Source organism: Carcharodon carcharias, chromosome 21 (assembly GCF_017639515.1).
Source record: "Carcharodon carcharias isolate sCarCar2 chromosome 21, sCarCar2.pri, whole genome shotgun sequence".
NCBI classification, from domain to species: Eukaryota; Metazoa; Chordata; class Chondrichthyes; order Lamniformes; family Lamnidae; genus Carcharodon; species Carcharodon carcharias.
The window spans coordinates 55,084,553-55,108,605 of NC_054487.1; the positions used below are offsets into that span (position 1 = coordinate 55,084,553).

The 24,053-nt window shown below is 40.0% G+C and overlaps 1 protein-coding gene across 4 annotated transcripts in view; it reads left to right on the forward strand.

Moving 5' to 3' along the window:
• The window catches only part of LOC121293098 (myoD family inhibitor domain-containing protein-like), a 101,490-nt gene that overhangs the window by 48,012 nt on the left and 29,425 nt on the right, over positions 1 to 24,053 (forward strand). For 3 of the 4 annotated variants that reach the window (XM_041215728.1, XM_041215727.1, XM_041215726.1), the window contains 2 exons: positions 102 to 377; positions 17,411 to 18,739. In XM_041215728.1, the coding sequence (XP_041071662.1) occupies positions 102 to 377; positions 17,411 to 17,661 (527 nt within the window). In that variant the 3' untranslated portion in view covers positions 17,662 to 18,739. Of the gene's footprint in view, positions 1 to 101; positions 378 to 17,410; positions 18,740 to 24,053 lie in introns of those variants that run through there. The other variant, XM_041215729.1, reaches the window with a different exon arrangement.

Sequence of the window (24,053 nt, forward strand, 5' to 3'; positions counted from 1 at the left end):
ATTCCAGCAATTTTGCTAATCTTTGATATTGATTTTTGGTGGAAATCGGTCTTTGGAAAGTAAAACACTTTCTTTTTGCTTCCTTTCATATATTCTTTTAGCTCAACCTCAATCGCTGCCTTGGCCAACTACTTCAGCACTGGAACAGACTGAGGGGGAAACTGGCAAATTGCAAAATGGCCACTCGAGTCTGAGTAATGTAAATGGAATCCACAATGGGATCACACATGGGATTCCAGACCACAGAAAACTCTCTGCTCCAGTCTCTCAGAAAATGCACAGAAAACTCAAATCAAGCCTTTCTGTGAGTAGTAATGGCAGCAGGAAAAGCAAGTTAAGCTCTACAAACTCTCAGAAACCAACATCCACACCAGAAGGTAAGTTTAACTATGCAGAATTGTTACATTCCAGTGCTTGTTTTAAATAATGCTATGAAACATGACTACTAAGAACCAGGAGCTACTTATGTGATTTTTCTACATGGCTTTTTTAAAATAAAAATTGCTTTTATAACTCATTTGGAAAGAATTTTAAGAAATACAGCATCATAATCTTGAGTTATTGTTTGTCAAGGATTATTTCATTCAATAAACTCTTCAAAGCAGATTTTTTTTTTTAAATGGAATGATCTAGTTCCCTTGTAGGCTTATGAATCATTTTGCTTTATCTGGACATCCTGACCAACCAACAGGAAGTAATTTCTAATTTAAGGATCTAACATCGTGCAAACTGGTAGCTTGACATGTGATTATCAGTGTGAATACATAATAGTGTATCTAGAATTATACACAAATTTTGTAGATGTCAGCTTCAAAATCCAATCATTCTGTTAATTTAAAACCTCTATATATCTTGCATAATCTAAATTTGAGGACCTGAATTTTTATCAAAATGAATTTGTCTTTGTATCCTATTAGTTTTATTAAATTTTCTCCTCTCAAGAACGGTGACATGCCTGGGATAAGGCTCCCCACTTTTAATATGTAAGCCAAATGGTATGATCACAAGGTTGCACAACTGTTGTGACATAAGAGCCAAGCCCATCCCTTCCCTATGCACTTGGCACCTGGTGATTGAATGCTACCCAGGCTCAGCAATTCTGGTCAATTTCCCCTCCCTATTCCAGGGATGATGATGACTAAATGTATTTAATGTCTTATTGTCTGGCAGAGATCAGTTAACTCAGTGCAGAACGAGATTTGAACTTGGAAATCATTTGGTTTTTCTGACTCAGTGGCAAAATGTGGAGGCAAAAAGACCAGTTTTTGGGGCACAACTTCTTGTGTTACACCATATGGGCTCTGTCAGTATTCCAGCAATAGTACTGAAGAGTTGTGCTCCAGAACTTGCTGCGAACCTAGCCAAGCTGTTCCAGTACAGCTACAACACTGCATGCAGTTGGAAATGTGGAAAATTGCCCAGGTATGACCTGTTCACAAAAAGCAGGACGGATCTAACCAGGCCAATTACCACCCCATGAGTCTACTTTCCCATCATCAGTAAAGTAATGGAAGAGGTCATTAACAGTGCTATCAAGTAGCACTTGTTTGGCAATAACCTGCTCACCGAAGCCCAGTTTGTGTTCTGCCAGGGCCACTCAGCTCCTGACCGCATTATAGCCTTTGTTCAAACATGGACAAAGGAGCTGAACTCCCAAGGTGAGGTGAGAGTGACTGCCCTTGACATCAAGGTCACACTTGACTGAGTGTGGCATCAAGGAGCCCTAGCAAAACTGGAGTCAATGGGAATCAGGGGGAAAACTCTCCGCTGGTTGGAGTCATATCTAGCGCAAGGGAAGATGTTTGTGGTTGTTGGACGTCAAACATCTCAGCTCCGGGACATCACTGCAGGAGTTCCTCAGAGTAGTGTCCTAGGCACAACCATCTTCAGCTACTTCATCAATGACCTTCCTTCCATCATAACGTCATTGTGCAATCATCAGCAAACATCCCACAACGTTCGCCATTCGCCACTCCTCAGATACTGAAGCAAATCCCTGTCCAAATGCAGCAAGACCTAAACAATATCCAGGCCTGGGCTGACAAGTGGCAAGTAACATTCGCGTCACCCAAGTGCCAGGCAATGACCATCTCCAACAAGAGAGAGTCTAACCATTGCCCCTTGCCATTCAATGGCATTACCATCACTAAATCCCCTACTATCAACATCCTGGGGGTTACCATTGACCAGACACTGAACTGGACTAGCCATATAAATACTGTGGCTACAAGAGCAGGTCAGAGGCTAGGAATAGTGTAATGAGTAATTCACCTCCTGACTCCTCAAAGCCTGTCCACCATCTACAAGGCGTAAGTCAGGAGTGTGATGGAATATTCCCCAGTTGCCTGGATGAGTCCAGGACAAAGCAGCCCGCTTAATTGGCACCACATCCACAAACATTCACTTCCTCCACCACTGATGTACAGTAGCAGCAGTGTGTACCCTCTACAAGATGCACTGCAGGAATTCATCAAGGCTCCTTCGACAGCACCTTCCAAACCCATGACCACTACAATCTAGAAGGACAAGGGCAGCAGATAGATGGGAACACCACCAACTGCAAGTCCCCCTCCAAGCCACTCACCATCCAGACTTGGAAATATATCGCTGTTCCTTCACTGTCGCTGTGTCAAAATCCTGGAACTCCCTTCCCAACAGCACTGTGGGTGTACCTACACCACATGGACTGCAGCGGTTCAAGAAGGCAGCTCACCAGCACCTTCTCAAGGGCAACAAGGGTTGGGCAATTAATCTGACCCAGCCTGTGAAGCCCACATCCTGTGAATGAATAAAAAATAATAATTGGATGGTGTGGTATGCTTTGCAGATGTGGGGAACAGAAACTGTCCTCTGAGAACAAATGCAGTTGTGCACTCTTTTAACATAGGTGTAGACAGTAATAGTTAACATTCCAAGGATGTTTGAATACCGATCAAACAACTAAGAGATTGATGGTGTTTAAGTGCATTTTCTTGAGCATTGTTGTTTAGCTGGTTCTGTTGCACATTTGTCTGTCTTAAATGTTCCCTTGAATTTAGTGGCATTGGTTGCTCAGTAAGGGGTTTCTGCATCTTAGATGACCAGGGGTGTGCCCATACACACCAATACATAGGGGGAGATGGTGACATCCTGGAAATGTAACTGGACTTGTAATCCAGAGACTCAGACTAATGCTCTGGGGAACATGAGTTCAAATCGCTCCAGTGGAATGTAAACTCAGTTTAAAAAATGGAACTGAAAGCTAGTCTCAGTAATGGTGACCATGACAAGTATCGATTGTTGTAAAAACCCATCTAGTTCACTAATGTCCTTTAGGGAAGGAAATCTGCTGTCCTTACCTGGTGTGGCTTACATGTGACTCCAGATCCACAGCAACTGCTTTGGCTGAAATGGCTAAGCAAGCCACTCAGTTCAAGGGCAATTAGGGATGGGCAGCAAATGCCATGAATGAATAATAAAAAAAGATAGTGGCTTATCATGTGGGGGTGGGAGATTTAACAATGATACTTTTTTTTAATATTTGCTCATGGAATGAGGGCATCACTGGCCAGCCCTAATTGCTCTCATTCAGAGGACATTTAAGAGTCAACCACATTACTGTGTGTATGGAGTCACATGTAGGTCAGACCAGGTAAGGACAGATTTCCTTCCCTAAGGGACATTAGTGAACCAGATGAGTTTTTATGACAATCAGCAATGGTTTTGTGGTCATCATCAAATGTTTAATACCAGGTTTTTATTGAATTCAAAACCCACCATCTGCAGTGGTGGTATTCAAACCCAGGTTCCCAGAGCATTACCCTGGGTCTTTGGAATACTAGTCCAGTGACAATACCACTGCCTCCCCATAAGCTTGTCATTCTCGGACTGGGAATTGAACCCGAGCCATGGTGGTGAAAGCGCTGAATCCTAACCACTAGACCACCAGGGGATCTGAAGCTGATATTGTCTTTTGTATACGCTCTCATGTGCGTTTACTTGTTTTTCAGTAGGTCGATGAAAGTGCTTCAGTGAGTTGAGGTCAGATGCAAAATCATTAAATTACTTTATTGCACAGACAACTAGTGAATGTGCAGTGTCTGTTTTTTTTTAAAATAGTTCACTTAACTTCAAATCCCTTCTCATGAATAAGAAAAATAATAAACTATGCAACAATGTCACAGTTCTTTGGCAGTTTTTCATCCATCCTACCATTGAAATGGACAAAGCTTACACAGGCTTGGTCAGCTGTAGTCTTACAATAACTACTCTGATAGCCTTCGTATATGTCCCTTTGTACAAATCCTCCCTCTTTTTTCACAGGGAGTGAAAAACCTCTTCCCTATTTAGAGATACGTCAGTCAACCCAGCCAGGAAACTCACTCCGAAGAGTATGTTTTGAACAGAGAACTTGTAGCTGGGTTTCCAAGAAAACCAACTGGATCACATGGCTTACATTGCCCATGATCATTATGCTGAAATGTAAGGGAATGTTAACGTTGGCACGTTAACACATCAATTCTTGCTTGTTGTAATAGCTTCAGCATATGTTTGGAAGTTTTTAGACCTGCGTGACCCTGCTTTAATTTTAAAGTAACACTGAGAAAAAATGGACCAAAATCTGAAAATGACAATGGCAGACTGTTGACAGTTGACAGACTTACCAATTAGTATGAAGCTGAAACTTGCCTTGTTATTAATGTGACTCCCTCCAAATGCTTTTGAGCACATCGTTCCCAGTGATGTTGAGTAAGATTCATTAACCTTTGTCATTTTTTGTCACATTGGAAAACTAAATTGTATAGGGAAAAATAAATCAACTTACAGGGTTTCTAAAAGGATGGTTTACATCAGGTTCTTAATGTGTTTTATGTAGGTAGATGTTGTGGTTAGGGATATCTGATGAGTGAGCTAACTTAACTGTTAAATGAGTCTCCCACTTGCCTGTAGCACAGCCTCATCTCTCTTCCCACCCACCCCTGAATTGCATCTTGGAAAATTGGACCCTGTGCCAGTGAAGCCACTTACCTTCAACATAACCCTGGAAAATGGGTTTTAACTTCAGAAATAGTGGCAAACCAAGTTGGGCTTGATTCTGACCAAAGCAAAAGTGTCACTGCTTCCATTCAGTATTGCATTCATACTTTTAAGGGGAAGCTGGACTAGCTTTTGAGGGAGAAGGGAATAGAGGGTTACACTGGTAGATTTAGATAAGAAAAGATGGGAGGAGGCTTGAGTGTAGCATAAACACCAGCAAAGACTACTTGGGCTAATTGCCTGTTTGTGCTGCATATCCTATGTATGGAGTTTGGTAGGAAGACATTGGTGTACTGGTAATCCAGAGGCCCAGGCTAATGGTCCGAGGACACATTCCAATTCCACCATCGCAGCTGGTGGAATTTAAATTCAGTTAATAAATATGGAATTTAAATTGTGTCTCAGTCACCAATACTTACATTGATTTGTTATAAAAACTCATCTGGTTCACCAGTGTCCTTTAGGCAAGGAAATCTGCCAAACTTACCTGGGGCAGAATTTTGCCTGTGGGGGCGGGCCCGACATGCCGATACGTAAAATGATGTCCAAGACACACGCCTGACATTATCACACATCATTTCGATATTTCATTTGGCGGGCGCGCGCCAGAAGCAGCTGCACACCCACTGAACTGTCAATGGCCTATTAAGGTCATTTTAAAAAAAAAAGTAATACAACTTGTTAAGAACACTGCCTGTCAAACCTTAAGGTTGGAGGGCAGGCGAAGAGCCCAAGCAGCCTTCGCGTTCTTCAGGAAACCTCATCCGTGAATGAGATTTCCTGAAGCTTTTATAAAATAAATAAATAGCTTTACCTAACTTCACAAACATTTCCCAGCTGATGTGACACTGTCACATGAGGGGACATGTTTAAATAAGTTTTCACTTTATTTAAGAAAAAGTTTTCTAAACCATTCAATCTCTCTGAGGCAGCTCTGTGCCTCAGGGAGGTTGCTACACTCCTTCACATGCAGTGCTGAGCGCTACTGGCTGCGCAGGCTAATTGGCCCGCCCGCGTAAAATGGCACAAAGCCGATCGCAGGTCGCGATTGGCTCTGCGCCTGCCCACCATAGGAAAAATTCTCCCCCTACTCTGGCCTGTAGGTGACTTCAAACCCACAGCAATGTGGCTGATTCTTAACTGCCCTCTGAAATGGCCCGGCAAGCTGCTCAGTTCAAGGGCAGTTAGAGATGGACAACAAATGCTGGCCTTGCCAGTGATGCCCACATCCCATGAAAGAATAAATGGAAAAAAATACAGTACTGTTTCAAACCAGAGGATCCCTTAGATTCCTGGAACACCTTTTTAGTAAAAAGCCTTCGTGTAAATAATTTAAAGATTGCAGGTACAAAGGCAAACATTGTCGAAACATTTCGAATGCAGCTGCTGGGAGAGGAGTGCTATGGCTGACCAATGGAATTTTGGTATCAATCAGGCAGTATAAATTTGATACTGCTGCCTGAAATCCAGAATTCTGACACAGTAGAGGCACTTGCAGTCTATAGAGAGAAAAATGTCATGTGCTTTTTTTTTTTAACCCTCTATATGCCAATCAGCAAATTATACTTGAAATTGCCATCAATCCGATGGTGCTGTACATTATTTGAAATGTAACTAGGTGTTTATTCATTTTTTTTATTTTCACCTCTGCAGGGGACTCGTAATTCTATTGCATAAATATGAAAATTTCTGAACTAGATTCCTTTGCTAGGTTTAAAATATAGGGGATTCATCAAATGCTTAGTTAGATTCCTTTCTAATTTGCATTTAAACAGAGAATAGTCTGCTCAGTTTCTGATCTGTATTGAATAGAAATGTGATTTATTCATACTTGCGAATTTCCCTCTTTCAGTTAAACTATAGCCAGTAGTTTATTTTACTAGTGCCTTATTTGCATTTTATAATGGAGCAAGAAAGTAATACATATTTCCTGTTTTCGCATTTAACCAAAGAAATGCCAGTTAGCTCCAGTCTTTGATGTACTTTTTGTCTTTTCAAATCACTTTGGGTTTAGCGAAGCTAGAAAGTGCATTTATAGTGTTTTAATCGATGTCTTGAACTTGGGTAATACCTGAAAGTGGAGATAAATTGATGAGTCAATTACTGCTTCTGCCTTCAGGGCCTAACAGTCAGTTATATTAACGATAATTAATAGACTTAAGGGAGCAACTAATTTTTCAGGAAATCAAAACAGGATGTGCAAGACATAAAGGAAGTGAGTTGAGGAATTTGAAGCAGCATATTAATGGGTGATTTAAAAAAAAACACAACATCCCTGCCTGTTGGCCTTCATAGACGGAATTAGCTCATTATAACTGCTTATATGGTTTTGTAATGTTCCAATAGTATTTGGGGAGCAGAAAATAAATTGATATTTTAAACTGCTCCACAAACAATACAGGTATTTTCTAGGATCTGTAGGAAAAAAGGACAAGTGTGCATATTTTTTGGGGGGTAACCTAAATGCACAATTGTCTCCGAACAGGTTGTATGTCTACGTTTTTCATATATTTCCTGCTTACGAGGGGGGGAAGGAATCAAAAATAGAATATCCCTGGAGAAGACAACCTTTGATTTCAAGTGCATTTATGAAATGTCAGCATGCTTTATTATTTTAAATTACGAGAGAGAAAATGTATGTTGCACTCCCATTTCTAAGCAGTACTAGAGCAATAAACAACAATGTATATAAATTAGGAAGCTGCTGAATATGCAAAATAGGATATTTCCTGGAGAATAGTTTTGTTTAGTGTAATCATTTTTTCTCCACACTATGTACAATGTTTAAACTGTGATTATTTGACTAAAACTTTCTTTAATTATGTAAATTAATTTTGAGGTAGCTATTCAGCTGTATTAAGATACATTTAGACTTTCGACCAATAATTAATAGTTTACGTTAAAATCATTGGTCTGTTATGGGGGGCCAGTTAGCTTAGTTGACTAAATGGCTAGAGTCTGGTGCAGAATGAAGCCCACAACGCTGGTGAGTCCTTGTACAGGCGGTAGTTCCTGGGGCAAGACAAGGAGGTAGGTTTCCACACTTGATGCAGAGTAAAGCCTCTTGTCCCTCTCTCTAACAGAGGGAGGTACCTATGGTCCCTCATGAACTATGGCTATTAACCCTACCATTGGTCTGTTGCAATATGGATTCTGTCTCTAAGGAAGAGTTACTAGAGCAACATTTGTAACCTCCTTTTATATATTATTGGATTTCCAGGATTCCAAGAGCTCTGTCATTCAGATGTTTAATATTTGGGCACAGCTGTACTGAGGACAAGTTGTAGGAAATTTACCTGCACCAATATTCCTACCGCCACACTGGAAATAAAATAATAAATAAACTGTACTACTTGTAGTATAAGGATCTGGTATATACAGGGCTAATGTGGGACTGAGCACAATACTGTCCACACATTGAACGAAGGCACATGACCCAGAGCTAGGGTCAGTTGGTGTTGACTAGAGACTTATTAAGACCTACAGATGGAGATTGCTCCATGCCAGTACCCTTTAATCTATGTATGTATATAGTTACAAGTAGTTAATAAAGACTTGCTGCTAACATACAGAAGACTATGAAAATTTCCTTAACAGACACGTTCTGTAACCAACGCCATTACAACATGGTGTCAGCTGGGTATGAAAAGCCTTCACCCTCACAAGAATGCTGAAACACTAAGAAAAAGGTCTTCAACTAATTCTGACCTGAAGCTCCCACTGAAGTTAAAGATGCTGAGGAAAGAGCCTCTTATACTACAATTAGTACAGTTTATTTATTATTTTATTTCCAGTGTGGCGGTAGGAATATTGGTGCAAGTAAATTTCCTACAACTTGTCCTCAGTACAGCCGTGCCCAAATATTAAACATCTGAATGACAGAGCTCTTGGAATCCTGGAAATCCAATAATATATAAAAGGAGGTTACAAATGTTGCTCTAGTAACTCTTCCTTAGAGACAGAATCCATATTGCAGAGGTTTTACTGCAGCTGAAGACTGTAGGGTTAGGTAAATCTTTTTAACTTGCAGGCTACAGCCTGTCCTGAGAAGCCCCATTTATTAATTCAGTCAGCAGTGCTGTTTGAACGAAACTAATCCTGATCCTCCAAGTCGAAAAGAAAAATAAAGTTACTAATTAACTGACTCAATTCTCGGAACCTCGCGACCATCTGAATACTTTAACAGCAACCGTGCTTAATTTAAACGCCTGGCTACTCGCAATGCTACATCAGTAAGTGGGTTGAGTTGGCAGACAGCCGACACATGCAGCCACTGTTAAAATTCTTCTTTCGGAAGCGCGCCACTGTTTTGCAAAGCCTGCCAAAACCGGCCAGTGTGGGAACTCTCTTTTGTCTCCAAAGAGACTGGTGATGCCATCATGAAACCTGGGCGGGGGGGGGAATAAGTTCTAAAATATAGAAGGCAGGAAAAAAAAATCACCTTCTAGTGCTTTCCTCTGATTTCAAAACCAAACAGAGGGCCAAAACTACTGTCTAAACATTTCCTGTGCAGCTAATAAGTTTTAAACAATTGCCCCACCGGCGCAATGGAAGCCCACTGAAGGTGACAAACATGGGAAGATCACAAAAAAAACTAGCAGCTGCGGAGCCACCTTGAAGAAAAAGAGAATTTAGAGGTACTCGCCTGTTGTAAAGATGGGCCATGGATAGAAAATTAAAACCACCAAACCAATTTTGGCTAAGGCAAGTGCTAAACCAGACCCAAGATTAGAAACCTTGGAGAAAAAAGTTTTTAAATTATCGGAGTGCATTGTGTCTAAGCACACAACCTGAAGGAGCCTGTATTAATACCTTTTTATCCTTATTTGGGGAACTTGCTGATGACATAATCTTAACGTGTTGCATTGATAAGACCTCAACCAGCTTCAATAAAATATTAACAGCCTTTGACGAATATTTTAATCTTCAAGTGGAGGAGTATGCAGAGCTTAAAAAGAGACATAGAAGACCCCTAGCAAAGTGTCAAAAAGGCAAAACCCAACACCCAAACAATCCACATGAGGGCACCAAAAAGAGACGAACTTTCCAGTAACCCCATTAGTATATCTTTACGGTAAGCCTGAGACAGAAGTCCCAAATAATTTCCTTTTTGAAGGCATGAACACATTTCCAAAAGTGTATTAGCAATTGGTAATGAACAACAAGGAAAAAGCACTGTGACAGATGGATTAAGAAAACGCAGAAGTACAATCGGAGAGCATTCACCTCCAAAGCTGAGTTGAAGGAACTCGACCAGAAGTGCTGCCAAGTACAACAGCACGCTGAAACGGTACTCAAAAAAAAAAGTTGATGGCTTGAAAGAACCTTTCGAAGAATCAATACATGCCCCTGGAAAAACAAGAGCAGTTGGAAAAGACGTTGAATACTACTTCAGAAGAAGCTGCCTTGGAGCTATCAGCAATGACACTGATACATCGATTGGGAACACAAGAGCTGAACAAGGAAATAAACAGTTGAAAGAGCCACTAATTGTCTTTCAGGATCAGATTCAAAAACAGTATATTACCCTTCAACATGATGGAATAAAGAATACCTTGAGCAGCAGAATGGTAAAACAGCAGAACAAACTGATTGAGACTCTGGTATATTACAAGTAAACTCAAGACTAAGTACTTGAGCTTCCCAACAAAAAGGAAAATCTGTTGAAGGACCTGGACATGCCACAAAGATTCTTCTGATCCAGATTTGTCGCTTGAGAACATTACAAAGCGGGACAAAATGAATTTATTGCCACTCTTAAAGAACTATGAACCAGTTTTCTGAGAAAAGTCGGGCATGTTCAGTATTCTGGGAGGAAATCAAGAGATACAAAAGAGACTGCAACAGTGAAGGCAGCAGTTGCATGTTTGGAAGGAACCTGAGGAAAAATATTAGATTCCCAAAAGGGTATACAAAGAGATGAAATTTAAGAACGTAGAATGGCAAGCAGAGATAGAAGTCCTCACTAAAGAGTGTGACGTCTTTCAAAAGTAATTGGCAGAAGCACAATTACAGAATATGTGCTTGAAAGGTAGCACAAAGGAATTGTACTCTGTCAAGGGAAAGCCAGTCTGTGGAGAGAATATAACATGGGGCAGTAAACAAATCTTTGAGCTGATGTATGTCATCTGTAACCAGCCTTTCTTTTTCCTGAGGAGGGGTGTCTCTGTCACCCTGGATCTCCTTCAGGTGGATGGATGGAGGAGAATGTCACGACTACGACTGTTAGCCAGGCAGAGCCTGGTCCTGTGTACTCGACACTAAAGAGTATTCAGACTCAGATTTCACCTTTGATCTTTCTACTCTCTTTGCAGAGCAGGTTTGCGCATTATCATTCCAGGTTCCGAAAAGCCCCAATTGTCAGACCCATCTACTGCCCACGAAATTACCATTGTACTTGCAGTGGAGTGACACCAGAGAATTAACAGCAGTCTGAGAAGCCTCTACCTTCAACTATGACAATGGTACAGCTGGTCGACCCTGCAATCACTGTGCACACGCTGCAACTTCCAGCGAGCATGCCACAACTACAAGTGATGCTGGAATCTGGTACCAGCCTCTCACCATCGACAACAAAACTCAGAGGGCAGCGCATCACTAAGCTACCTTCTCACCATGGGAACATTCTTCTTCAACCTCGGAGGCTGCTCACATGGAGAAAGAAGAAGAAAAACAGCGCTAAGGAGACTAACACCGTGATCATCCACCCCACAAAAAATCATAGAGTAAAAGCAACCATGGATCAACACAACAGCCAAACTGACAAAGTGTGGTTCAACATAAAGCAATGGAAGAAAAGAATGAAAGCATACCCAAGTGCTGTTCCAACGTCCAAGTCAACCGCAAGATCCAGAACCAACAGAGCCTAGCACCCCTTCCACAGAACAGTGAATGAAATGTGGAAGGGTTATAAGGCCTCCAGACCACTTAATCCTCTAGCTTCAAGCACTTGAAGGGGGCGACGGGGAAGTGAGATTGCTGTTAATGCTAATACAATAAGAGCAATAATGTTGGAATAGCATTAAGGTTGTAACGATAAAGTAAATGCATAATACTCTTAACAATATGACTTGAAGGAAACTCATGAAACTCTATATCCATGCGATAAAGATTGGGGGGGGGTGTGTTGTAGTATAAGGGTCTGGTATACACAGGGTTAATGTGGGATTGAACACAGTACCACCCACACAGTGATGTAAGTAGGCATGTTACACAGAGCTAGGGTCAATCTGGTGTTGGCCAGAGACGTGTTAAGGCTTAGACATAGCTCCATGCCTTTACCCTTTACTGTATATATGTATATACTTACAAGTAGTTAATAAAGGCTTGCTGTTTGCATACAGAAAACTATGAAGGCTTCCTTAATAGACACATTCTGTAACCAATGCATTCTGCAACCAACACCATTATGACACTTCTCCTTTGAAATATTAAAATTGTTTCGCAGTGTTCAAGCGTTTACCAAAGAAAACTTGCATGCATTGTTACGACTCACTGGGGATAGTGCGCTGTAATATGAAGCCCCACTGTTCCCCGCTCCATGGTAAACTTGAAAATTTTGACCAAACCACCAGATTGCCCCAATTCTACCTAACTGTTTAATTTAGATTTACAATACGAGCACCAGGTTTGTAAACTTAAATAAATAACTGTTTATTGAGCAAACTGTCGATAACCAGTGGCCAAAGAAAGAAATGTGAACTGCTAACTTCTAACTCTATAACTTTAACTCTACCCCTTCTTAAATCCGCCCCGGCCCCGCGCGCGCCACACACACAAACACACATATGGATTTTAGGGGATAAACAGTTCAGTAGCACCAATCCGGAGTACAGGATTCCTTTCAGTTATTGTTGATGACACAAGATGGTCTTCTAGCACTTTCAGTATTTATTTCACTGGTTGAGAACTTGCTTTTCAATGTCTCTAGCAGTAGTTTTCCCCTTTTCCTTTTTACAGGGATTTCATCAGAGAGAGCAGGTTATAGAGATATTAGGAAGAGGTTTTAGATGTTTTCTCTTTGCAGGCCGGGAGCTTTCTGCTGCATAGCTACCACACAAAACCCTGGTCACCTGGTCAGAAGTCAATTAAAATGCTGTTGTCAAGCAGCTCCCATGTTCCAGGACTCCCTTCCAGCACCATTCTGTCTTTCATGGCACACTCTGTTCCAGGACTACAACGTTATATATTTCTCTCATCCTGTTCCAATGGACATGTCTTTCAACCTGCAGCCATTGTAATTCTAATCCACAGTCCAACAGAAAATAAAAAGATATGTTCCTTACAACATTTATTATTCTTGCATACTGGTCAACAATAGATGCTAGTTGTCTGAGTAAGAGCCATGCCACTCCTCTGCTTGCTATGAATGGTAAACTAGAAGTGAAAAGTAGGAAACAGCATAGCTGTCAACCTGTTGTGTTCCGGAGATAGCTGTACTCTAGTGAGAGGTCACAGGAACTCATTCATGCATATGCTGAGCTTGTCCTGCTGGTGGCAATATCAATGAAAAGAAAAATCCAGTACCTGGTTAGTATCCTTGCCGCTAATGCCCCGCAGCTGAATGAGATAAAGAATTGAGCACTTGCTAATCGTGCAGAATTACTGGAGGCGATTTTAACCTGACCTGCCCATTAGGAAACTGATGGGATTGGGTAGACCGCCGAGTTTACTCGCCTCATTTTATTCTCCATCGAAATTAATGCAGAGTAATGTTGTGTGAGGTGTAAAACCAGCACTCCACCTGAGGGTTTCCCAGCCAGTTGAGTTGGGCTAAAATTCCCCTGATTGCTCTCTATTGATTTGCTTTTTAACAGGAATATGGTCTGAAGTGTATTTAAGTGTAGACGTTATTTCATAACAGGACATTGCTTTAGGGATGGGGAAGAATAATATGTTCCTTCTTCCATTTATTTCCCTCCCCTCCTATGGATTATCTTGTATTTTTTATCTCATTTTGTGTTTTATCGTATAAGACTTTCTGAGGTGGAAACTCAGTAAGACCCACTCATCTGACGTTGTGGTGGATCTGTCAGTTAATTACTCCATATTTGGTGGAAATTGATACCACAATTACCACAATACCTGTCACTAAATTTAAAAATTGCACTTATCAAAATTTGGAATTGATGTGATGAGCTCATGTTACTGACCTAACTGAGTGCCTGTGTAGTGTTAAAGTTACGTTAGGCTTGAGAAGTATTTAACACAATACATTAACCTATTGTCCTTTAGATCCATTCCTGGATGATGGGATGACTTTTCATTTTTATCCATAGGGACTCTGACGTGACTTGGGTTCTGCAGTCTCAATCCACTTAATTGCATTGCTGATATTTTGGCATTTCAAGCTAGTGAAGTAGGGCTATCTTCTGAGAGCAAAAGATGAGGAAGTATTATAACAGAATTAAAATAAGCTTTACTAAACATTTGTCATTTAATATGCATGACCTACAAGATTTTGATCTGACACTTCATGGAACAATATTAATTTCTTCAGCACTGTCAACCTTCACGTTAGTGAGCAGTAAAATAACTAAACCAATTTGACTTCTTGTGTTTCTATTGGGTGCCCCACTGCTTTTTGCCACCATACTTGTTAGGAGGGCAGTTCTGTTTTGGCTATGGGGTTTCTCTGTGGCTGGTTAACAAGAAGCTGCACCCTTTTGGTGTTGACTGAATTATGTTATTTTTGGAGCTGCCTCGTGGTGCTTCATCTGTAAGTCTAGGTATTAACTGGCAAAACTTACTCGATCAGGATGGGTGAGTTACAATTGTCAATCAAGGCAGTGATTTGAATTTGTGACCCTCTGGTTAGGAGACCGGCAAACTATAGAAATGCTATTGGGTTGTCCATTATAATTGTCAAAGGAAATTAAAGCTTACAATATTTAGTTGCTATATATGCTTGTGTTTATAGATTTACTTTAAAGGAACACAGCTTCTCAGCTGTTCTGTATCTTTTGTCCTTGTATTAGACGACAAATTGGTTTAAATATTTGAATGTTTGCTTCATTTATCATGTACATTAGATTTTATGTACAAAAAAAGCCCAAGACCAAAAATGTAGGAAGAAGATTTGAATAAATGTGTTTATTATTTTCATACCCTTATACTTATTTTACTGAAATTATTTTGTTTATTCAAGCCTTCCTTTCTGCACCAGACTGCTCTGTTTCTTTGGTTCTGGCCTGTCTCTTCTGTCACTGCGCTGAGTTCACCCTTGGCCACCTTCAGGTTTGCTCTTGTCAGCTTGCTGTCTGTAATTCCTGTTGTGATTGCTGTGCCTGTTGCTGCATGAGTTTTGAGGAGACCCCTGCTGAGGATCTCAACTGTGTCTGTGACTTCGATTTTGCACTCTTTAATTCTTGCTGTGAGACAACAGAATATCTGGAGATTTGTTTCAAGTGCTCTGAACTCTGCCAACATAGCTAGCTAGCTAGCTAAGACAGAGCTGGCCCAAGGTTTGTGTTGCATAAGTGAGCTTAACGATATGTTAATGTCATGTTCAAACCTTAAATTAGCTACTAAGGGAAAACCTTGAATTTGTTCTCTTCAATCAGCAAGAAATTGGAGTTCAAAGATTAAATTGGGTAACAATCTTTGCATTGTTCAATTTGTGCACTAAAATCTACTTGCATGCAATTCAGATCTGTCTATTGCCAGGCATTCTTCAGATTGGCCAGTGTAATTTTGGAAACCTTATTTAAGCAGCTAAATTGAGTACTGCTGATCTTTGTCGAATTTACATTGGCTGATTAAGAGAAATCTGGAGAAATTGCCTGGTACAGATTTTTAGAATCCTGATTTAATTTTACTTATTTCAGTGGTATTCTATTTTCATTTTTCATGCAAGTTTCTTGTATAAAAATTCTGGTTAAGTGTAAGAAAGGTAAAATCATTATGCTAATAAAAGTAAATGATAAGAACTGGGTGTCGTGGTGGATTAATTTCTGGAGCATTAATTCAGATAGAGTCCAGACAGCTGAAGATCTGCTCTGCCTGCGGTCTGTATTGGTCCTTCATGAAATGGGTTTGGTTGGTCTCAGTCTAGAACTTAGCCTGTGTGGACCCATAGCCCAAAACTGGCACTGTTTCACAATCCTCCTTCGGATGGCTGGTGTGGAAATGCAATTTATATCCAGCTGGTACAACAGATGGTGCTTTTTTTTAAGTTGGAATAAAGGCATGTCATTATGGTAGAGTAGAGGGGGATTTTCTTCTAGACCATGTCTCTGCTGTATCTGTTTAGGGAATGTTTGATGGTGACACTGGACACTCAAGTAGGAAGAGTTCAATTGCCCAGCAAAAAATAACATCACTGAATATTGTTTCTTTTTTGTGTAAGTTATTGAAACTCAAGTTTAGAAAATTTTCAGTCATAGTGGAAAAAAATGTTTTATGTATTTCTTCAAATAGAATCACCTTGCCTCATCTTTACATGTAAATTATGATGCCAACTGGTCACGTGCAAGTGATTTCACCATTCACAATTCATGGTCACCAATGTAACAGCATTGCATTCACTTTGAAATATTAAATGGAATTCTGACTAACCCCAACATAGGTATAAGTTAAGCAAAACTATTGTAAACTGGTGTATAACATTTTGGGAGGAATATAGAAAATTTCAGTCCTACTCCTTTGTGCAACCTGTGTATTGGTGCCTGGGCTTGTTTTGTGTAACATGAAAATGTATTTTACAAACTTTTAGATCTTAGCCTTTTAAAGTCTTAACATAGACAAAGAGAAGGAACAGCCAGTTTAGTGACTTCAAACCGAAAACCTGAAATATTTCCTTGGAAATATGAAAGGACATTGAATGCTTCATTTAATCTCCCTTACCAGAGCCAGATTTATGCTGGCATAATATTTGCTTTTGGTGGTTTTGGGATGGAACACAAAGTAGAATGATTATTAAGTTTATTTCCCTATTGGAATTACTACAGTGTAAAGTTGGTAAAATAGATAGAATATTAAGATAAAAACAGAATTACCTGGAAAAACTCAGCAGGTCTGGCAGCATCGGCGGAGAAGAAAAAAGTCGACGTTTCGAGTCCTCATGACCCTTCGACAGAACTTGAGTGAATCCAAGAAAGGGGTGAAAAATCTGTTCTGTTCTGTTTTCTGTTTTTGTTTTGGATTTCCAGCATCCGCAGTTTTTTTGTTTTTATCTCTAGAATATTAAGATACCTGAATATTTCTGCTAACCAAATACATATTTCTCAAATTATTCACTTTTTCAGTGGTATAGCTATCATAGTATGCCATTATTAAACAGGGAATGCCTTCAAACCAGCATATTTTGGTTTGCTGTTATCTTTTGCCATGCTATAATGTAATATTATACTTTTCTTCCCTTCCCCATTTACCAACTACTTTTTCTCATTTGAAGATGGTTGCGTGCATTGCATTCTCACCTGCCTATTCTGTGAGTTTGTCACCTTCTGCAACATTATCCTGGGACAAGCTTCCTGTGGTATCTGTACGTCTGAAAACTGTTGCTGCTGTTGTGGAGCAGATGACTTTGGGGATGACTGTAACTGCCCATGTGACATGGACTGTGGCATCATGGATGCCTGCTGCGAGTCCTCTGACTGCTTGGAAATCTGTATGGAATGTTGTGGGATTTGCTTTCCTTCATGATCATCTGAAGCAGCGTGACTTTTTTAAAAGCAAGCTGAATAAACTGGAGATAATGTCCATACTGTTGTCAAGACAGGAGATACCAAAATGCCCTGGTTATGTTCAACATTATGAAGACAAAACAGTTGCACTCTAACTTCTACATTGATATTTTTTTAAAAATTGCTGTGGAAATTTATATCATCTCTACTAATGTGGACAATAGATTTGGTATTTTTGTTTTGAAACATGCAGTGCAAGCTCTTCATTAAAGTTTGCAAATGTTGCTTTGTTAATAGGCAAAGGTGCTGTCATGGAACATTGTAAATGTGCATGATTAATTTGTGTACAGTTTCAAAAACCAAAGCTGTTCCTCTGCAAACTTTTTATATGCATTAATGTTGTATGTTGTTTGTGATAAAGATATTTTTAAACAAATTTTGTATTATGTAGTTAATCAGATTTACAATCCAGGTTCACAGCCTTCTGCCTTAATTTTTCTCGATGCTTTTGGTTCAAATTAAAGGAATCAGTTTGGTTAACAATTATATTAAATGTTACATTAAATTATTAAATATGCATATTACTATAAACTACTGTTAAGAGCATAATCTTTAAATGTCTGGATTAAAAACAAATTAGGGATTTAACTGTAAAGCCTTTTTGATGTATCCTAATGATAGGAATAATTGTTACAAGTATTCATCTCTGCTTTTTCTGTAGTTTTTAATTGAAAACGTGATTAAGCGTACCTGCATGGGGAAATTTGGGGGAGGGGTTTAAATACATTCATATATTTCATTAATTTAAGATTTTGATTTTTGTTTGAAATATTTTTTCTGGAAACTTAGTGTTGAGTAGTAATGAAACAAATTAAATTGATGAAGCAATGTAGTGCTGCAGGTTAGAGATACTTACTCTGAAAAGTAAGTTGTGTGTTTTCTTTTAATTTGTACGTAGCTTTATTTTGTGAGATAAACCAAAGCAAACCAGATACATATATTTTTTATGGCTGTCTGTATTTTTTTAAAGACTAGAGCATTAGTCTAAGCCATGTACTAAAACAACCAACACAAAAAATAAAAGTAATTAGACTCCATTTAAATATTGGCTATATTTTGTTTAACCCTGTGTGAATGTGTTCATAAACTGAATTTTCTTGAACATATTCTGAATTTAAGTATTGCTTTTCTCTTCCTTATTTTGTGTTTGTTAGTCTTGATAACTGTAAACACAGACCCCGCTGAACAGAGTAAAATGGGAACTACAAAGGAACTGGAGAGTCTTTCAGTATGAAAATGATTTTGTTTGATGGGCAATGAGTACACCTTCAAGTGTGTATGTGGTCAAGGCAGCTTTGCTAGACAAACTTTTTTTTGACCTATTAAACTGTTGCATTGAGTCACATGAAAGGCACATGAGAAATTAATTATGCAGTTTGATTTTGAGACTTGAGTTTTGAATTCATTCTAAGAATATTGGCATTTGTGCATGACATTTGACTTTCTTGAAAATGTGTTCTATTGACTTTGCATTTTAAAGTTACTTAAAGGTGGAATGGGCGAAGAAGCCAGTTATTCAGCATTATGTATTTTAACAGACATACGGAGATCACTCCAATAAAATTGCATGTTTGTATGTGCAAGTCAGAAATATGGCAAATCAAATTGGCCTTGTAAATTTCTTTACAGCAGTGAGGTTCTAATTCAAGTTGGGGGTGGGAGCAGCTTGCCTTAGCATGTTTCTGTTACTGCAGAATTTCATCAAAAGGTTTTTGAAGCTGCTTAGTTTGCAAAAATGCTGCAAGGTTTGCTAACTTGTCCATCTTCCTTTCTTTAGCTGATTGGTCCATACATGCTGTTGCCATGTTTTTCTGTTGTATTGCAGCAGACCAACAGAGAATTTACAATGGAATCACTACTGCCTTAGTTATATGAATTCATAGTGATCAGGCCACAGTGTTTACAGAAGAAATGTTCTTAATTGGATGGCAACAAATTATGACTCCATTTGCAGTTTAATGAGGGTTGGGTTTTATATTTACATCCTGAAAGTTGCAGATTTGAATTTAGTTGTTTGAGATTAAATGTTTGGTTATGAAATATCTACGTAACTATTAAGTATGCACCATGAAATATGTTGGAATATACATTCTTTTAAAAAAACAATAGTCAATATGATTTAAAGCTAATTCCTAAGAAAAAAGTCTTGCGATGAGCAATCTTTATTATTATAGAAACCATGTGGTCAGAATTAGTATGTATTTTTCTGACGTCCAAAGCAGGTTCCAAAATGTCAAAATCTATAAAGCAGCATTCTGTACTGAAATAGCAAATGATGCCATATTGGTTCAGGTGCACTACAAGCATCCCCAGTGGCTGTCTGAGACAACACAAACATCATTTAAACATGGTAATTTGAGTCTTGCACTTTGTGAAATTGAGTCCATGCACACCTGAAATGTCACTTCCTTAAACCTGCCCGGTGAATCATGACAGGAATAATTGGCGAACATCTTTTGATTGGTATTGAACAGGATCACCACCTCCAGTAAGGTTAGTCTCTGTTATTTGCTTTAGGCTTCTGAGATGCTTTATGGGAATGTTTTTGGCTGATTGGCCTGTGTTTGAGATATCTTAAGCATGAGTTTATGAAAGGAAAGTTCTTGACATTTTTTTGCTTTTAATTGCTGAACCTGAGAATGCTGCTGGGTCTACCCTTTAGACTGTCAAATCAGGAGGAGCAGCACCAGCAGCCAAGAGCTGCACAGTTTGCAAGAAGAGGGCAAAGGATGTAAAGGCACAGAAGGCATTCCTGCACTCAGAATCTGAACACCACACACAAACCTCTCGGAGGAGGTTTGCATGGTGTAATGCAGCTGTGTCCTAATAGGAAGAATGCCCCTTATCTATGCCACTTGTTGGAGTGAGAATTGTAGCCCCACACCAGTGTATGCACTACACTGTCCAAGGCACTTAAGGTCACTGTAGCTATAAACTTTCATGTGTTTGGCTCCTTCCAAACGGCTTCTGGTAACATCAACACAAAGTCAATTTGCTGTGCACATGGTGATCAGGCAGGTCACTGATGCATTGTTTTACATGCATCAATATTTCATTATCCTTCCCTGCAGGCTGATTCAGTAGGAAGAAAGAGCACTAGGATGTTCCTGCATTACTAGATTCTTGCAAATTTTAGGGCATCAAGGATTGGAGTAATGGAGCTCTGCAGCCCTGTACCCTTCCCCTCTGTGATGACTATGGAGCAGACTGGTTTCATCAAGAAACAGTTAAACTTTATTACAGAGACATTTTCAGTGATTGCATGCATGCTCGACTAGATCTCTCCTCATAAAACCTTGCCCCGCGGATTGTCCGTGCTAAGAGCTCACTGGTCGGACCCCCGCACAGTACATCACATGACCCATGTTTGACAGAAGGGAGTGACTATACATCATCCAGTTGCCACATTTCCTCCCCCTTTTTTTTTACAATTACTCTTTACAGAAAAACATTTAAACAATTTCAGGTGATTTTAAATCAAGCCTCTGAGATGCTCTTATACAGCTAAGAGCGGTGTAGCTGTACCACTGGAGGTTCCTGAACAGGATCGACAGGATCTGGAGCTGCACTGAGACAAATCACTGGAGCTAGGCAGTTCGGGACTCTTCTGAAAGATCTGGAATGTCTGTTCTAGGTCGATTACACACCTCAGAAGTTGACGGTTTAACATTAATCACAGATTGATCAATTAATTGTTGGAATGTCTCTTTGGCATGGATGCGATCTATGTGCTTATGGATGATTCTATCTCCCACTTGTACTTGGAAAGATAATGGACCAGTGTCTGAAACAATGGCTCCTGGTGCCCAACAGGGTCCACTGCTGAAATTTTGCATGTCTACTGTGTCACCTATACTGTGCGAGCCTTATTGTGTTAAATTTCTGATTACTCTGGTTCTGCGCTACCTCCCCCTCTGAATTTGGAAACACCAAGTGTAAGCGTGTATGCAGATGGAATTTCATTAATAACTCCGGTGTTAAACCTGTAGTCAAATGTGATGTACGCTAACTGAAGAGAAACTGGGACAGTCGAGATTCCAGTGTGCCTTCTGATTTTTTCATACCAGACTTAAAGTTTTTACTGCCCTCCCAGCTAGACCATTCGATGAGGGATGCCAAGGGGCTGTTTTAATATGTCGGATTCCATTCCGATCCATAAATTTTTGAAACTGTGCTGGTAAGAGCTGTACCATTATGAGAAATGACAATTTCATGTAGGCCAAGTATTCTGAAACAGTGATGTAATTCCTCGGTAGTTGAGTTCAACGTTGGCGATTTGACTTTGTAGCCATCCGTCCTTTTGAATGTGCATCTATAATTAACAAGAAAATGGTACCTAAGAATGGACCTACATAATCGATATGTGGTTGGACGCAGGGTCGTCAAGGCCACTCCCACCGATACAGGGGAGTTGAAACAGGCAACTTTTGTTGTTACTAACAGTGGAGACAGTGCCTCACCATGTTTTCAATGTCACTGTCAATGCATAGCCATCAGTCATAGCTTTGCTCAAGCACTTTCATCTTTGATATGCCTGGCTGCGCACAGTGGGGCTCTGTCAAAAGTGGGGCTCTCTCTCTACCTTGTGATGGTACGACAATTCTTGAACTCCACTATACAATTCTGTGATCCTGACATGGAATGGCCTTGATTCTTCAGATACAGGTGATTTTGGCCTTCCTTGCAAAACAAAGTCTCTGACTTTTGACAATATTGGATCTCTGTTCATCCAATTTCTAATTTGTTTCACGCATACAGTCGAAGAATCTAAGAAATTCAACGATAGCACTAGTTCTTGTGGAGCGGGAGTATTTACAATACTATCTGGTAATGGGAGACGACTGAGTGCATTTGCAATGTGTAGGCCAGGGCTGTACATAAAAAGTATACTCATATGCAAATAATGTCCGAGCCCAGTGTTGTATTCTAGCTGATGCTATTGGCGGAATGGCCTTATCCTTGCTGAATAATCCCATTAATGGTTTATGGTCTGACACAGTGGTAAAATGTCATCCATGTAGGTACTGATGAAACGTTTTTTACACCAAATACTACTGATAATCATTTTTCTAACTGAGAACAGCCAAAGTTGAGAAGGGCTATGTCTCGGGAACCCTTTCCCATGGGCATCCCTGATCCATTTTCCATTTTATGTGATAACATGGCTCCTACATTGTAAGGAAAGGCACCACATGTTAACACCAACTCTCAATGGGTCGTAGTGTATCAATAAACACAAACCAGAAGTTTCTTTGCTTTCACAAAGGCTTCTTCCTGTTGTGACCCCCATGACCAACGATGGTTCTTTCTTAGCAGTGAGTGTAATGGTGCCAAAACAGTTGACAGATTGGGCAAGAAGCGGCTAAAATAGTTGATCATACCCAGGAAGGACTTGAGTTCTGTTACGTTGGATGGTGATAATCTTAATCTTAAATGAAAACCAAATCAACAAAATTGGGATAAATCAGGCACAGCCCCTAATTCAGGTCAGCTGTAACGTTGGATGGTGATGGTGCACCTTTTATTGCCTGAACTTTATCTTCTACTGGGTGCAACCACATGGCGTCCACCCTATGACCTAGATAAGTGACTTCTGGTGCTTGAAAAGTGCATTTTTCCTTCTTTAACCATTCGCCGGCTTCCATGAATCGTCTTACCACCTCCTCCAGGTTGGCCAAGTGTGCCAGCTCGGTTGATCAAATAATGAGAACATCATCTAGGTATACTACCACTTGTGGGAGTCCTTGCAAAAGACTCTCCATTGTCCTCTGGAAAATAGCGCATGCTGAAGAGACTCCAAAGGGTAGACAAGTGTACTGATAGAGATCCTTGTGTATGTTTATAGTCACGCATTCTCTTGATGTGCTATCCAGTTCTAACTGTTTGTAGGTGTGGCTCATATCCCATTTCCTATAGGACTTACCTCCAGTCGGCTTGGCACGCAAGTCTTCTATCCTTGGAATCAGGTACTTATCTAGTTTTGCTGCCTTATTTACAGTCAATTTATAATCTCCACAGATGCGTATGGTGTGGTCAGACTTAACCACTGGAACTATGGGTGCAGCCCGCTCCGAGAATTAGACAGGTTGGATGATGCCCAGCTTTTCTAACCTTCACAGCTCTGCATCCACCTTTTCTTTCAAGATATAAGGCACAGGCCTGGCCTTAAAGAAACATGGTGTCGCTTGAGGATCAACATGTATCTCGGCGTGTATGCCTTTTAACTTCCCTAATTCATCCCGAAAAGCCATGTTGTATTTCCTTAGAAGTTCTGGGATTCCATGTGATTTGAATGAAATATCTCAGACCAGTCGAGTTTGATCTTCTGTAGCCAATCCCGACCTAAAAGAC